Raw genomic sequence first — 16,578 nt, forward strand, 5'->3', positions numbered from 1 at the left:
TGGCTGATTCCTGTTGATGTATGACAGAAAAATCACAAAATTCTGTAAAGCGATTAGCCTACAATTAAATATATATATATATATATATATATATATATATATATTTGCTTCAACAACCAATTTTTATGGTTGCATTATAGTCCACTAAATAAATTCACCATGATTGAACTATTCTGTTAGGCATTTAAGGTACTTCTGATATGAGCTATTATAATTAATGAGATTAGTTATAGTAATAGATTCATTAGTGAAGTAATAAGTTGTTTTACATATAAACATTTTTCTGTGATCTCAAATAATTTTCTCTCTTCCTCTTTCTTATAATAATTGAAGAATTGCAGACTTTATTTCTGTTGAGTATCATTTATATTTCTGCTCATTAGTTCACCCTTTCAGATATTAAGGGCACTTTTAAACAACATTCTAGTTTTCCAAAGGATTGAAATATCCTTGCCAGCTTTTTGTTTTTTTATAAATCTTATATGTATGCATGTGTCTTCTCTTATATAATCAAAATTCTGAACAGTGCAGTACAAATTTAAAACAAGAATAAGCCATCTATTATTGAGGATCTACTCTGTATCAAGTCCTGTGAAATTACTTCATATTATTAGTCCTAAAACTTTGTTAAAACTTTGCAAAGTGTGGACACGAAGAGATGCTGCCTGGATGCCTCATCAGTCCTTCAGGAATTGCTCCAGTTGCGGAGGGCTGCCTCACCAAAGTCCAAGTACTTCTGGGAGTGGCACATTACAGATCAAAAACAAAAGATAAAGGTCTGGGGATTTTGGTTCCTCCTGGATTAACTCTCACAGGCCATTTCAGCTCCAAAGCTACAGGTGGGGTCAACTGAGGCTGTCTAATGTGCAACACAGTTCTACTTTCTCTGTTCATTTCTTCTTTCCCCCATTCCTCGTCACAGCTTTTGATCCCTAATAAACTCCTGAACACCAAACTAACGTGGGAGTCTTGTTTCTGGAGAACTCAATTGTGACAGACAATACTACTGGGTTGGCCAAAAAGTTCATTTGAGTAATATCTTGTGGAAAAAGCCAAACTTTTTGGTCAAACCAATGCTCATTACCACTAAAAAGATGAGGAAAACTGAGGCTTGCAAATGAGGTGGTTTATTCGTCTCCAATATACTAGAACTGCTCCTATACTCCAATGCTCACTATAGATGACTCATGCCATCTACTTCTATAATCACACTTTGGCAAGATATTTTAATACCATGGGATATAATTATATTGATTTGGAAACCTAACTAGTTAAGGCAGTTTAGTGATTTGCTTGGCTTCCCAAGCTCCTCTTCTTGGTTTCCCAGTCTCCTCCTTACTTCGTCTTAGTCTTTTCAGTTTGAAAAGAATTCTCCTCAATAGAGACCATGAAAGCAAAACAGAACTTGCAAGACTCTAGTTTTTTTCCTTGATCATTAATTAGCGATTGCACAATGCACATGGGTATAGTGCAGATGTTATTTAAAATATTCTCCTTGTTGCCTTAGCACGTTCATCCAATTTTCCCTTTTTTCTTAATTTTCATGGCAAAGAAGATAGGTTCATAAGCTCTTTTTTTTTTTTCTTTAACACATGCTTGGTTATTGAGTTTTTTATTGGGAAAAAAAAAATACTTCTTTTAAAATGAATCCTGAACAATTACCTGGTTCATTAACTGCCTCAAATTACCCCTTCAGTTTTCTTCCTCATTGGTATGCTTTATTACTGTGTTGCCCTATTCCTGACATAAACATCCCAATCCTCTTGAGGTATCTACTTTCTAATGTCTTTGGTTTCAAAAAGTTCAGAAAAATGAAATCAGGTTTCCTAAATAGAGCACATGTCATTATAACCAAACACTCCCCTTTTTAGTGCTTAGAGATACAGAAACGGTCAGAATGATACTCTCAATCTTATTATTTCAGTTTCACCAACAGCTGAAGAATCAAAGAGATAGCTGAGAACTGAGGAACCACAGAAAACTCCTTTTTTCCGCAAAATTCCTTTTTTTCCAGTGAGAATTAAGTAAGGGCATAGATATGCTTCTTGGGCTATAAGAACTTTTCAGGGACTCTGCTTTTAGAAAATAAGATTTCCAGCACCAGTAGAGCTAGATAATCTCCTACAACTCATCTTGTTTCTGTGTTTATTTTATACTATATTTATAATACATCTATAATATAGTAAGAAAGTTTATCTATGTTCTATTCCATACTGCAAGAATAATACTTCTTACTTTCTCCCCTCTCACCTCAACCAAATAACCTCTACTCTGCTTCTCCTTTCTATGAACCATGACCCTTTCTAATCGCATTAAACTCACTCTTAAACCTAAACCAAATAGAAATTTTTATTGTATTTTCAGTATAAGATGCTATAAAATGTGTTCTTGGGTCCCTTCAAAATAATCATGGGAGTTCCAAAAAACAATCTGCTAGAAAAGGTAAGCTTAGAGAGTGAGATAAATAGGGAAGAAAAGTGGATATTCACCATTCTAGATATATTTGTACAACTCTTTTAACCACTGAAAGTATTTTCACATTTTTGGTCATTTTAGCCCCATTAAAAACCTCTGAAGTCAGGCAGAACAGTTATTATTAACATCTATACTGGAAAGGTAATGAAACTGGCATAAAGCAATGTTCCAGATTAAATAAATGGGAAAGCTAACACTGGAAACTAGAAATCACAACCTCCGACTTTAAAGTTCTAAATGCAACCACCACCTATGACAGACAAAATTAGTAACTGAGAAACTAGTAAGACAGGATTATCAGAATAGGTCATTTGGGGACGATACTATATAATCTATAAATGAATGCCCTCTTCTCAGCCACAAAACAACCTGTTATAAAATGCAAGGCAAACAAGGACCTGGTCTTACCTGGTATCTCTGAGGCAGAGAGCAGAGGCAATGTAACAAGGACTAAGCACCACGACAACCTAGTCGCCAACCCTACTGGAAGAGACTGCCTCGTCACAGTGCAATGGTCACGTTGTTCTAAAACTGCTGTTTTCATCTTTCCCTTTCTCACTGATTTGAAGCAAAGTATGATTATATCAGAACTGCTAAACTCAGGAACAGCAAGTATGTCTAGTATCTAGGCCTGCTTTCAGCTCCATTTTTTGACATTTTTGATTTCTTCAAGTCGTGCACTGGACTCCAAGACTCCATTTCTACTAACTGTTTAGTCTACAGGACAAAATACGGCAAAGAGAAACTTCTCGACTTAAAAAAATTTACCTATTGTAAGTTTTCCAAACACAGAGAGACAAAATACATGCCTCTATGCATATGTGTGTTTTACACAATATTTCAAAGTGAAAAGAATTCACAGCATTTTAAATAATTCAAGTCTGTTTTCAAATAGTTATCTAAAGTTTCCTAAATAACAGTTGTAACTGTTAGTTCAAATCTTATTTACCTCTAATAAACTACCAAGGCATTTTAGATTTCCCTCTCAAAACTGTGAAAGGAATGAAAAATGATAATATCATCCTTCAGAAAGAAACAATGGCAAATGGAAAAACAAGCTGATGTTACATCTCATCACATCTCATCAGTGTTATCAGTAATTTTTTTAAATTATGATGTTTCAAGGAAATTTGTGTGTGAATACAGGTAACAAATATGAAATTCAAGGTAATTTCTCCAAATGAGATAACCTTTTAAGAGGTACAAGTGATACCAGAAGCTGAAATAAGCCTAAGCAACAAGGACCCAGTGTACAGCACAGGGAACTATACTCAGTATTTTCTAATAACCTGTATGAGAAAAGAATTTGACAAAGGATATATATATGTAAAACAGAATCACTCTGCTGCATACCTAAAACTAACACAATACTGAAAATCAACTCTATTTCATAAATATACAAATTGTATATATATAAAAGAAGTCTAAAGAGTCAGTTTAGTACAGTGGTTAAAAGCACTTGCTGTGAAGCCAGGTACTTCCCATGTCTTGGTTTCCTCATCTGTAAGAACGAGGAAACAGTTGTATTCCTAACTCTGAGGATTGCTTTAAAAATTAAGATAATCAGTGTGAATAAAAGAAAAAGGGTGACATGCAAATACTACAAAGTAATGGCTATTGTTAGGCTAAAATCTGTTTAAAAAAAGAAGATATCACATCAACCCACTAGAAGAGTATACAGCATATTCTGACCTCAAATACTACAGGGCTGTGTACTAATTATTAAACAAATGAAAAATCTCTATTAAAAATTCACAGAAAAGATATGAAAGTAGGGACAAATAAATGAGAAGTGACTCAAACAGCTTTCAAATTCACTTATTACTCAAAACAAGAAGTCATGCTGGTAATAAATAGGCCTATATTAATAGAGACATTGAAATGCTTTGTTATAACAGGAAAACAGTCACAAGTGTTTATGTGCCTATTCTATTAGTAGACGATTTCTTATCTAATGTATCAAACCCAAGTTATTAACTATATAATACCACCTCTATCTCACTCCATACATTCCAGTCTTCTGAAGGCTGGAGGTGCTTTCAAATTGTCTACTGTAAAACTGGCAGCCTTTATGAGGCAAAAATATACTTCTCTCTTTTCCTCAAGAAGATAACCAAAAGAATCTGCCTCTAACCATCCAGTCACTCAGTCAGCTATTCAAAAGATAGCATTCTATGAAATACGACCATGTGCAGCAACATCGATGGACTCAGACCTCATCACACTAAGTCAAGTCAGTCAAAAAGAGAATGAAAAATACCATATGATATCACTTATACGTGGAATCTAAAATATGACAAAAACAAACCTATCTGTGAAACAGAAACAGACCTGTAGACACAGGGAAGAGATCTGTGGTTGCCAAGTGGAAAAGGGAGGGGAGGTAGAGGGTGGATGGACTGGGAGTTTGGGGTTAGCAGATACAAACTAATGGATAAACAACAAGGTCCTACTGTACAGTACAGGGAACTATATTCAGTATCTTGTGATAAACCACAATGAAAAAGAATATTAAAAAGGAATGTATATATGTATAATGGAATCACTTTACTGTATAGCAAAAATTAACACATTGTAAATCAACTATATTTCAATAAAATGATAAATAAAAGAATGAAACAGAGAGTAATATAATAACTCTTCATAATTCCAAACCAAAAAAAAAAAGAAACAGAAACAGAAACAGACACAGCCTTCTAAGCTTGTTACAGTTTTGAACCCTGAAGTCAGAAATGCAATTCCTAAATTCAATGCACAGAGCATCATAAACCTAGTAAGAGAGAAATACTAAAATTGCAAAGGATTACAGAAAGAGAAATATGACAATAATAAAAATATTTCTGGGACACTAAGTACCTCTCCATCCATTACCTCATTTAATTCTTGTAACTACCTCTGAATATATACTTTTTTCCATTTTAAACTCAAGAATATTAAAGCACAAAGGCCTCTACAAGATTGTCCACATATTTTAATAAGCAGTCGTAACAGGTTTATCTTTGACCGTACTTTCATCAACTATATTATAGCCCTGAAAAAACAAAAAGGTCATGTTTTCTGTTTTCCATTTCAGGTCATGACCACTTTCCATTGTTTTGTCTCAATCAATCCTTTAACTCCCTACCTCTGTAAGCTCTGTGCTTCTCTTCACCTTCCCTTATCTATCGAGGCATATCTCTAACACATATATACCATACTATACTGTGATATTTACTCCTTCCTTTTCCTACTGGAGCTCTGAGTGGGATCAGAAACCATGTATTATTGGGTCTATAGTGACTAGCACAGCACTCATCATAAAGCAAATGCTCAGTAAACATTTAGTGAATAAGAAAGTGACTAAGCTTTCCTGTTGACTCAGACAGTAAAGAATCCACCTGCAATGCAGGAGACCCAGGTTCAATTTCTGGGTTGGGAAGATCCCCTGGAGAAGGGAACAGCTACCCACTACAGTATTCTTGCCTGGAGAATTCCATGGACAGAGGAGCTTGGCAGGCTGCAATCCATGAGGTCCATAGAGTGGGACATAACTGAGCAACTTTTCATAAAACAGGAAATAAACATACACAATATTAACTGGAAAAGGTGAAAAGTTGATTTAAAAAAAAAAAAAAGAATGGTTCTGAAAAGGGCCAACTAAAAGCTGGCTTAAAATTCAACATTCAAAAAACTAAGATCATGGCATCTGGACCCATCACTTCATGGCAAAGAGAAGGGGAAAAAGTGGAAGAAGTGACAGATTTTATTTTACTGGGCTCCAAAATCACTGAGGATGGTGACTGCAGCCATGAAATTAAAACACGCTTGGCTCCTTGAAAAAAGCTATAATAAACCTAGACAGTGCATTAAAAAGCAGAGACATCACTTTTCTGACAAAGGTCTGTCTAGTCAAAGCTATGGTTTTTCCAGTAGTCATGTATGGATGTGACAGCTGAACCATAAGAGGGCTGACTGCTACAGAACTGATGCTTTCGAATTGTGGTGCTGGAGAAGACTCTTTTGAGAGTCCCTTGGACTGCAAGGAGATCAAACCAGTCAATCCTAAAGGAAATCAACCCTGAATATTCACTGGAAGGACTGATGCTGAAGCTGAAGCTCCAATACTTGGCCACCTGATGCTAAGAGGTGACTCACTGGAAAAGACCCTGATGCTGGGAAAGACTGAGGGCAGGAGGAGAAGTGGGTGAGGTGACAGATGACATGGTTGGATGGCATCTCTGACTCAATGGACATGAGTTTGAGCAAACTCCAGAAGACAGTGAAGGACAAGGAAGCCTGGCATGCTGTAGTCCATAGGCTCACAAAGAGTCAGACACGATAACAACAAAAGAAAAAAAATCACTCAAAGAAACTTCAGATCACTTAGTTCCAATCTTAAAGAGTACTACTTTCTTTTTTACACCAAAACTAATATTTTACTTCATGGAAATATATATAAAATTATGATAATATCATATTTAAGTATATACTCCTTTTAATATTTTTAGTGCAAGTTGGTAAAAAAGCATAAAGAATATGATAAACATTCTAATTTCCAATACACACCCTAAGAAATAAAATCTTACCAATAGTTTTAACTGTTTTTTAGCTTTTTGTCTATTTTAGGGTCAAACCAAAGACAACTTCAAATGTGTGGTACGCTTTGTTTCTGTAACTCACTTTTCTGTTTTGAAGAATATTGCACAACCGTCCACATGCTTTCTCTCCTGCTCAGACATGATTTTGGCACGTGACTTTGGAGAAAAAAATCCATCATATCCACGCTCCTTCAATGCTGGCAGAAAGAGAGTGAAGTATTGCTCTGTTTCCACTTCCTGAGATGGAAGATACATTATCACCGACATGATAGAAGAAAACTAAGATGTAAAACTGTGCAACACTGTGAGTGAAGTGCGACTAAGTTAAACACTTCACTTAACAAACATTATCTAACTACCTTGCCTTATTGATAGCAGCTACCATTTGACAATGGCAGCTTTGTAAAGCCTAAAAGAATAAAAAAATAATATGATTTTCTCGGGTTTACACAGGTAGTTAGTTGGTCCCAAATCTCTTGACTTCCAATTTCGAGTTCATCAGGGAAGCCTGGCATGCTGCAGTCTGTGCAGTCACAAAGAGTGGGACACGACTTAGTGACTGAACAACAACTGCTGTTCTTCACTTCCTCAACTGGTAATTGAACAAAATTGAAATACAAAATATGAAAGTTGGTCATATTACAGATTAAGCAGTAGGGAATTGAAAATTTTACATTAAGAGGTAATTTTTTAAAAATAATTTGTATTTCTCAACTGTGGTGGAAAGGAATGATAGTCAAAACTGAGAAGTTTAAGATCAACAAAAAATCCTACTTAAAGGAATTTTTAGTTACCTGAATACCAATAATCCAATGGTCTGTGTTAATTTGGCAGTTATTAAGTTAGACTAATTTATTACTTGACCCATAACATACTTTTAAGAAATCTTTCCAAATGGAATAATCAAGCATGAAGATAATGATTTATGTGTGCCAATGTTTATAAAAACGTGATATTGTAACAATGAAAACAGCCTTAATGTCCAACAGCAGGGAAAATGCTAAATCAATTAGTATATATTCATATAATTGGCTTTGAGAAATTTTAGTAATGCATAAAATGTATATTAAATGCAATAAGCAAGAAACAAAATACATTAATAGTGTGATCTCTATTTTGAAAACATACCTATAAATAAATAGGCAAGTGAATGTTTTAAAAAGAATATAAGAAATACTCCAAAAGTTTTAACCCTGGAGTTGAAGCAACTTTCTTTGGGGTACAGGATTAGATGTTTTACTCTATTATTATTTATATTCTTTTCATATTTCGAACTTCTCTCGAATGAACACTTTATAACATAGTATTACATTTATTACATTATTACATTTTTACATTTTAAAATTATGATGCCTCTATGCTTCATACTATACTTAACTAAGGAAGAGTGTGAGGCTGTTATTACTATAAATACTGAATCAAAAGGAAGGAAATTAAATAACATAAGCCTATGCTTATTTGTCTCCATGTGTGCTAAGCAGCTTCAATTGTGTCAGATTCTTTGCAATCCTATGGACTGTAGCCCGCTAGGCTCCTCTGTCCATAGCATTCTCCAAGCAAGAATACTGGAGCAGGTTGCCATTCCCTCCTCTAGGGGACCTTCCTGACCCACAGATCGAACCCGTGTCTCCTGTCTCCTGCACTGGCATTTGGGTTGTTTACCACTAGCGCCACCTGGTAAGCCCATATTGGCCTCCTCCTCCCCTCATTTTGTGTCAGTTCTTAGTGTTTAAAAGAAAATTTAGCCTTTGAAGACTTCTACTACTTCCTTATTTTCCAGAGTCAAATGAATCATGGATAATAACACAAATATAAGTAAATAATAAAGCTACTCTAACACAAAAAAATTTATTATAAAAGTAATGACTTTATTCTTAAGCTATGCAGAAAAGGAGGTGTGAAATTATAACACTTAAAATTTTAAAGTACCTTAAAGCATTTAATATGCCTTGAAAACTGCTAACAAAAAATGTACTAAAAACTATGTGTAAACCTTCTTGGCCATTCATTAGCTGAGCATTGAAAAGTAGTAAAACACTGTTTCAATCAAAAGGTGCTTTGTCAGTTAAATTCAATAAAGTATCTAAATTTCTGAGGTTGCTTTTAAAAATAAGGCAAAAATGCGTGATTTATAGTACAATATTTTTATATGTATATCACTGAGGAACAATGGTAGACAAGTAATTTTTTTTTACAGATCCCATTATAAATTAAATTTATATTTCTTAAAGATTCAATCTTCAGTAGTTTTCTCTTTCAGCAATACCAATGATTTGTTCATAACACGAATTAACATGAATAACGTGGTGAAGTTATTTTCGCTTAAGCAATCAGTAAATGAGTATAAGTTTATGGCTTATACAAAACTGTTTCACTGTGGAAATATCCTTTTTTCTTAAGAAGAGAGAAAATAATTCCTTTGGATTTTTCTTCAAACACAAAATCTCTCCCAAAAGTAAGATCTTTTGTAATTTTTAGATTCACCTTTAAGTTACAGACAATTCAATCTCTATAGTGTTACCTGAAGACTAATGATATCTGCGTCACAGTTAACAATTTCTTCCATAATTCCCTTTTTCCTGTATTCCCAGTTTAATGCCCAGGATGGGCAATAGCCATATAGCTGCCGGGTGGCATATTTATCACATAACACATTGTAACACATAACCGTGAATGATGCTAAGAAGTGGGAGAAAAAAAACAAGACAAAAGGGAGAAAATTAGGCAACCTTTTCTAAAGCAATATCACATGTACACCTACACAATCATACAAGCCACACAAACATAACTCAAATATCACCACTGTGAAAAGCCTTGGGCAAGATTCTGTTAAACTATATAAAAAACTTCACCAGAGTCCATCCACCATACCAAAGTTCTTTTACCAGAATCAGACTTATAGCTCATATTTGAGATTGTTTTTAAGGGTATTTTAATAAATAAAAATTCAAGTTTTAGGGAATTCACTGGTTGCTCAGTGGTTGGGACTCTGCACTTCCACTGCTGGGAGCACAGGCTCAATCCCTGGTCAGGTAACTAAGATCCTGCCAGTCATGCGGTGTGGCCAAAAATAATCTAATTTTAAATCAATACTAACTTTTTGACACATAATTTGCTGAGCAAAACTTTTCTCTATAAATGGAATAAAAGTAAATTACAAAAGTAAATTTTAATTTTTTTCTCTTTAAAAGGCTTTCATTACCTTTCATTAACAAAATTTTCATACTTAGTACTTTTTTGAGTCTCTTATTTCTCTCACTGCTCTGAGCCAGAAGAACACAGACTAACAAAGTTTAGTTATAAGAAAAACCTTTTTAACCAAATCAAATGCTCATTTTTAAATTTTTAATTCTCATTTTAAAATTCCCTTAAACTGTAAAGGGACTGTGTGCATGCTCAGTTGCTAAGTCATGTCTGACTCTTTGCGACCCCATGGACTGTAGCCCACCAGCCTCCTCTGTCCGTGGGATTTCCCAGGCAAGAATACTGCAGTGGGCTGCCATTTTCTACTCCAGAAGATTTTCCTGACCCACGGATCAAACCCGCATCTCCTGCATTGGCAGGTGGGTTCTTTGCCACTGAGGCACCAAGGAAGCCAGTAAAAGGACTACAAGTAAACTAACAGGAAAACACAGCTTGTATCCACTGCTGCTCAAAAGTGTGCTCTAGGAAGCAGCAGCATCAGTTATCACCTTGGAACTCAGAAATGCAGAAATTTCTGGCTTCACAAAGACTTACTGAATTGGAATCTGCAATTTAACAAAATCCTAAGGTGATTCTATGCAGAAGCACACCAGTTTGAAAATCCCTGATTTTTATCACTAATTTTCTATCCTATCTATCCATTAGACTCATGTTATAGAACTTAAAAAAAAAAATGTTTATCACTCCAGACTAATTTAGTATGTTACGATTTGGGCATTAATATTTCAAAAAAGCGTCCCAGGTAATTACAATGGGCAGGTATGGGTGAGAATCAATGGTAAGGAATACAAGAAATGAAGTAACGCTCAACTGAAGTTGATTCAGCGTCAGATGATAGGAAGATATTATGAGAAACTTAGTTCAGAGGTCTCCTGGGGATCTGACTGGTGGTCATTATGTATACTGGTACCTCTTTCACCATCTAGGATTAATTCTTACATAGTTTAATTACCATTATAGTTTTGGGGCTATAAATCACTCTTTTAACAATTGAATGTCCCCAAAATTAAGTATCAGCATTTGGTTACTTCATATTAAAACAGTAAAATTTTCATCTTCAAAATAAAATTAGGTATCATAAAAACTATGACTTGTAAGAGGAATATTAATAACAACTTATTTTAAGCAGAATTCCGAACTATAAAATGTCTAATAAACAGTAAGAAGACTATAAATATCAAATTATCATTGGTCTGCACAAAAAGATAAAGGTTTATATTTTCTACATTTACTGCAGTTCAAGAAATGCTGAATCCTGTAATTAAACTGCTCAAATCTTCACCCTATACCATTCCTATACCCCTGGCCTGGTATCATATTCTGTTTCCAATACAGTAAATTTGATTCAGTATAAATTATCCCTCTACAAGAGTTATCAGTCTACCCACTAAAGAAAGATAAATCTAAGTAGTTTGAAATTTTTCAGAAGAAAATTCATTACTCCTCATTTTTCTTAAATCACCAAACCTTATGTGAAGATGCCATTTGGAAAGCTCTATTATAAGAAGTAATTTTCAAACCAAGAGCCCATCATTGTGAAAGATATGAGATTCTTGTACATAAGCCTCAGGGTGGACTTTAACTCTACCCATCAGTATTTCTAAACTCATCTAAACTCAGGGGAGGTAAAACGAAGGCCTAATTTGAAGGTTAATTTCATCACAAAGCCCAAATGGCATTTCAAGTGTATCTGAAAAAAGTCAAGAAAGAATAAGAAAAACTATTTTACCTGATGGCAGAATTTGGTCTCGTTCTTTTAATGTAATCCATGGCCTCGGAGGAAGCTGCTCTGGATGAACTGGAAAAAAAAATATTTTTTTTAAATGTAATTTCCTGTATTTCTAAAATTAGTATTATTTACTAATTTAAAATGTCAAATCAGCTTCTGTTTTCTCTTCAGCTATAATAGCCCATGTGTGTACATGCTAAGTCACTTCAGTCCTCCCAAATCTTTGTGACGCTATGGACTGTAGCCCACCAGACTTCTCTGTCCATGGGATTTTCCAGGCAAGAATACTGGAGTGGGTTGCCATGCCCTCCTCCAGGGGACCTTCCCGACCCAAGGACTGAACCCAAGGACTGAACCGTTGTCTCTTATGTCTCCTGCACTGCAGGGGGTTCTTTACCACTAGCACCACCCAGGAAATCCATATGGTCTTAAAAATCTAGTACTGAAATATAATGAAGATTTAAAAGCTGAAGGAAGTTGATGAAGAGTTATGCAGAAAACACAAAACTAACATCTGAAAAGAACACAAAGAAATTCATTAATGGCATTTATACTTACACGGTATTTATTTTAAAAAGTACCTATTTAAATCCTTAAGTAAGAGGCTTATGTCTTAATTATACATGTAAACTGTACTGATTCAGTCTTGTTCCCAGAGGGAAAATGAAAGCTACGTGAAGTTTCAACACACTGATGAACAAAATTACTCAAATATTTTTAAAACAGAAAAAAAAAATGCATGCATAATAAAAACTACTGAATTTTCTAATAGGGCTTTCATTTCCTAATTTTAATCTTTCTTTTATAATGCTGATACAAAGCCAGAGATTACAATGACGCTATACATATAGAAAAAAGGAAAGCACTGGTTAAACATTAATTGCTCAGATATGACTGTCAATACTAATGGAACTAAATTCTACCAAACTATCAGGTGAAAGAAAATGCACTAAGTTAAGATTTAACTACCTCTTTTTTCTTCTCCCTTTTAAACACAATTGCAATTACAGGACAGTTTGATTCAAGTTTGCAGATTTACCCAGCGAATTAGTGGCTAAGAAATGTATCCCATTTAAGCAGAAACACTCCATCATCACCCAGCCACAGAAATTTTCAACCAAGTATCCAAGATCTTTAAAAAAGTGTTATTTTACTAACCATTTTAGTGTTCCAAAAGTCTAGCTAAAGGATGCCTCTTTTAGCAGCCATATTGTTCACAAAGTTAAATGAATGTTATTTTGCACAGTCCGTATCTTGCCAAGAAAGTAATGAAGGTCATCATAAGATAACAAACCATCCAGCTGGTTCAACACACTGAATCCTGGAAAATAACCTTGCCTCCTAGGAGTGCCGTGCCAGAACTATGGCAACACTCTCTAAAACAGAAGTTCATTATAGAAATATAATGGAGAGTAAACAAAGAACTCCTCAGCTGCTGGGATCCTTATTAGCAAATAGTTAAAAACTCAGAAAGCATGAAAATTATCAAAATAAAAGTGATGTCAACATTCGATGCTTCCCATATCTTAATACAGCCAAATTTAACAGTGTAAGTAAAACATATACTATTCCCCCAAAATAACTGAAGAACAAAAGCATAGGAAAAGATACTGTATCTCACCAGTAACCAGGAAAAACCTAAAAATGAGATAGCATGTCTTTATCTAGGTTGACAAAAAATTTTAAGTTTAATAATATCCAGGGTTGGTGAAGGTGATAAGAAATAGATACTTGCACATACAACTGGTGGGAATACAAACTGGTACAGCTATCTGGATGGACAAATGGGCATCATCTTTTAAAATTTAAAACATTCATGTCCCTATGACCTAGCAATTCTATTTCTTGGGATCAGCCCTATCTGCTTAAAGCAGCAAACATATTCATTATGCCAATGTTTAAAGGAAAAAAGATACATGCATGCTTAAGTGGAAAGGCATGTAAGACATTCTGCTGGGTGAGGGAAAAGTAGAAAATATATAATGATAAAATATATTTTATTAATAATTAGATAATAATATAGTAGGATATATTTTATTAGAAAAAATTTAAAACACATATGCAAAGTAATACAATGCAAGAAAATTTCTACTGGTTTAATTTTTATATATAAATGTCTAGAAATGTCTATAAGGATACACACCCAACTTCTAAGTGTGCTTACTTACACAGAAGGGACTGGAATTAAAGGTAGTGGTCAAAGGAAATTCTGGTCTTAACCAGAATTTTAATATTTCTCTCAAAGAGAATAATATATTCATATGTAACATATATTTACTTAACATTGACTTTTTTCAAAGATAAAATTGCATGGCTAATGATTTGACAAAGCATCAGTCAGTTTAGTCACTGTCGTATCTGACTCTCTGCAACCCCATGGACTGCATCATGCCAGGCTTCCCTGTCCATCACCAAGTCCCAGAGCTTACTCAAACTCCAAACGATAGGACTATATTTATATAAGCCAACAATCAAATAAAGACTGTTTAACAGCTAAATCTGTAAGGTCCTAGCACAGTACCAGAACGTGGATCAAAACTGAAGACTACTCTCATCATGAACAGAAGAGACAGCAGTTAACATCTTTCAACATCATACCTAAATATGTGATCTGAAACAATTCTCCCATTTTTATCTTCCATACATGCCACACTAAGTGCTAGACAGCCCTGAAGCCATGAGGAATAGACCTGGAGGGAGACGGGGAGAGGGGGTGAGAAAAGTGTGATTTTCCACACCTCACAGTGATCAACAGCACTGGGCCTGGATTCCCACAGTGAGGGTGCCAGCTGAGCCTGAAGAGCCAACAAAACCCACATGCTAAACCTAAACTGGGCAGTTGCCTGCTACTGAGGTTTTTAAAAGGTCATGAGTTTCCTAACATAGTATTAAAAAATATCCAGGGCACAGGTGAAAACCACTGGTCATACCAAAGACCAGGAAAATCACAATTTATCTGAGAAAAGACTACCAACAGACAATAACACAGAAGTGATTCAGCTGTTGAAATTATCTGACAGAACATTTTAAAGTAGTCAACATAAAACTGCTTCATAAAGTAATTACCAATTCTCTTGAAACAGATGAAAAAATAGAAAACCCCAGCAAAAAAGTGGAAAGTGAAAGTAGCTCAGTTGTGTCAATTCTTTGCGACTCCATGGACAATTCTCCAGGCCAGAATACTATAGTGGGTAGCCTTTCCCTCCTTCAGGGGATCTTCCCAACACAGGGATCGAACCCCGGTCTCTCGCATTGCAGGCAGATTCTTTATCAGCTGAGCCACAAGGGAAGCCCACAATAGAAGTGGACGGGCACAATAATATAGACAACCAAACATAACGTTATTGAATTTGAGAACAAATCAAGAGAATTTACTCAACAAGAAGAAGAAAACAGAAAAAAAAAAATGAAGAAAGCTTTAAGAACCTGTGGGTTCCTCAAAAGATCTGAGATTCATAAAATCAAAGTTCAGAAAGAGAAGAGACAGAATGTAGACTTAAAAAATATTCAAAGAGATAATGACCCAAAATCCCCAAATTTAACAAATAACATAAATCTACACATTCAAGAAGATGTACAAACTTCAAAAAAAATAAACCCGAAGAATCAGACACCAACACCATCATAACAAAACTGGTAAAAACTAAAGACAAAGAATCTCAAAAACACCAGAAAAATGACACATCACCTAAAAGGAAACAACAGGTTTCTTTCTAAAAGCCATGGTGCCAGAGGAAGTGATACAATATTTTTTCAAGAGCTAAAAGAAAACAACTGTCAACCTCAAATTCTGTGGCCAACAGAACTTGCCTTCATAAATCAAGGAAAAAATAAAGATGTTATCAAAGGAAAACTAAAAGACTTCATTGCCAGCAGACTGGCCCTTAAGGAATGGCTAAAGGAAGCTCCTTAAGATGGAAAGAAAATGTTAACAACAGAAGAAATGGAACATCAAAACGGAAAGAACAAGGAAAGAGTGAAAGGATAAACATAACAGATTAACCTTCTCTGCATGAGCTTCTTATATTGCATCTAATGGCTGAAGCAAAAATTGCAACATCTATGTGGTACTCAGTGTAAGTAGAGGACATACTGGAGACAGTTATATTTGGCTGCAGTCCATGGGGTCGCTAAGAGTCGGACACGACTGAGCAACTTCACTTTGACTTTTCACTTTCATGCATTGGAGAAGGAAATGGCAACCCACTCCAGTGTTCTTGCCTGGAGAATCCCAGGGATGGTGGAGCCTGGTGGGCTGCCATCTATGGGGCTGCACAGAGTCGGACACGACTGAAGTGACTTAGCAGCACCAGCAGCAAGGCAAAGGGACACAAATGGAAGTAGGGCATCAATAATTGGCTTAAAATGAGAAGACACTATTATCAATAGACAGTGTTAAGTATGTATATTGTAATATCTAAAAAGTCATCATTAAGAAAACTATAAAAGACAGTATCCTCTAAAACAGCATAAATAAAACAAGATGGTATCCTAAAAATGTTTAAATAGCCCATAAGAAACCAAGAAACGACAAATAAAGGAGAAACAAAGGAAACAGACTACAAATAACAAAATGACTGATTTCAAGTTCTA

At 35.1% G+C, this 16,578-nt stretch overlaps 1 protein-coding gene across 1 annotated transcript in view; it reads right to left on the reverse strand.

Annotated features, from left to right (window-relative positions):
- Nucleotides 1-16,578, reverse strand: part of CNOT6L (CCR4-NOT transcription complex subunit 6 like) — a 91,971-nt gene that overhangs the window by 17,005 nt on the left and 58,388 nt on the right. The window contains exons 6-8 of the mRNA XM_052642050.1: nucleotides 11,986-12,054; nucleotides 9,574-9,731; nucleotides 7,135-7,289 (exon numbers count right to left, since the gene is read on the reverse strand). Of these exons, the coding sequence (XP_052498010.1) occupies nucleotides 7,135-7,289; nucleotides 9,574-9,731; nucleotides 11,986-12,054 (382 nt within the window). The remainder of the gene's footprint in view (nucleotides 1-7,134; nucleotides 7,290-9,573; nucleotides 9,732-11,985; nucleotides 12,055-16,578) is intronic.

This window comes from Budorcas taxicolor, chromosome 6, assembly GCF_023091745.1.
Source record: "Budorcas taxicolor isolate Tak-1 chromosome 6, Takin1.1, whole genome shotgun sequence".
In the NCBI taxonomy this organism is placed as follows: domain Eukaryota; kingdom Metazoa; phylum Chordata; class Mammalia; order Artiodactyla; family Bovidae; genus Budorcas; species Budorcas taxicolor.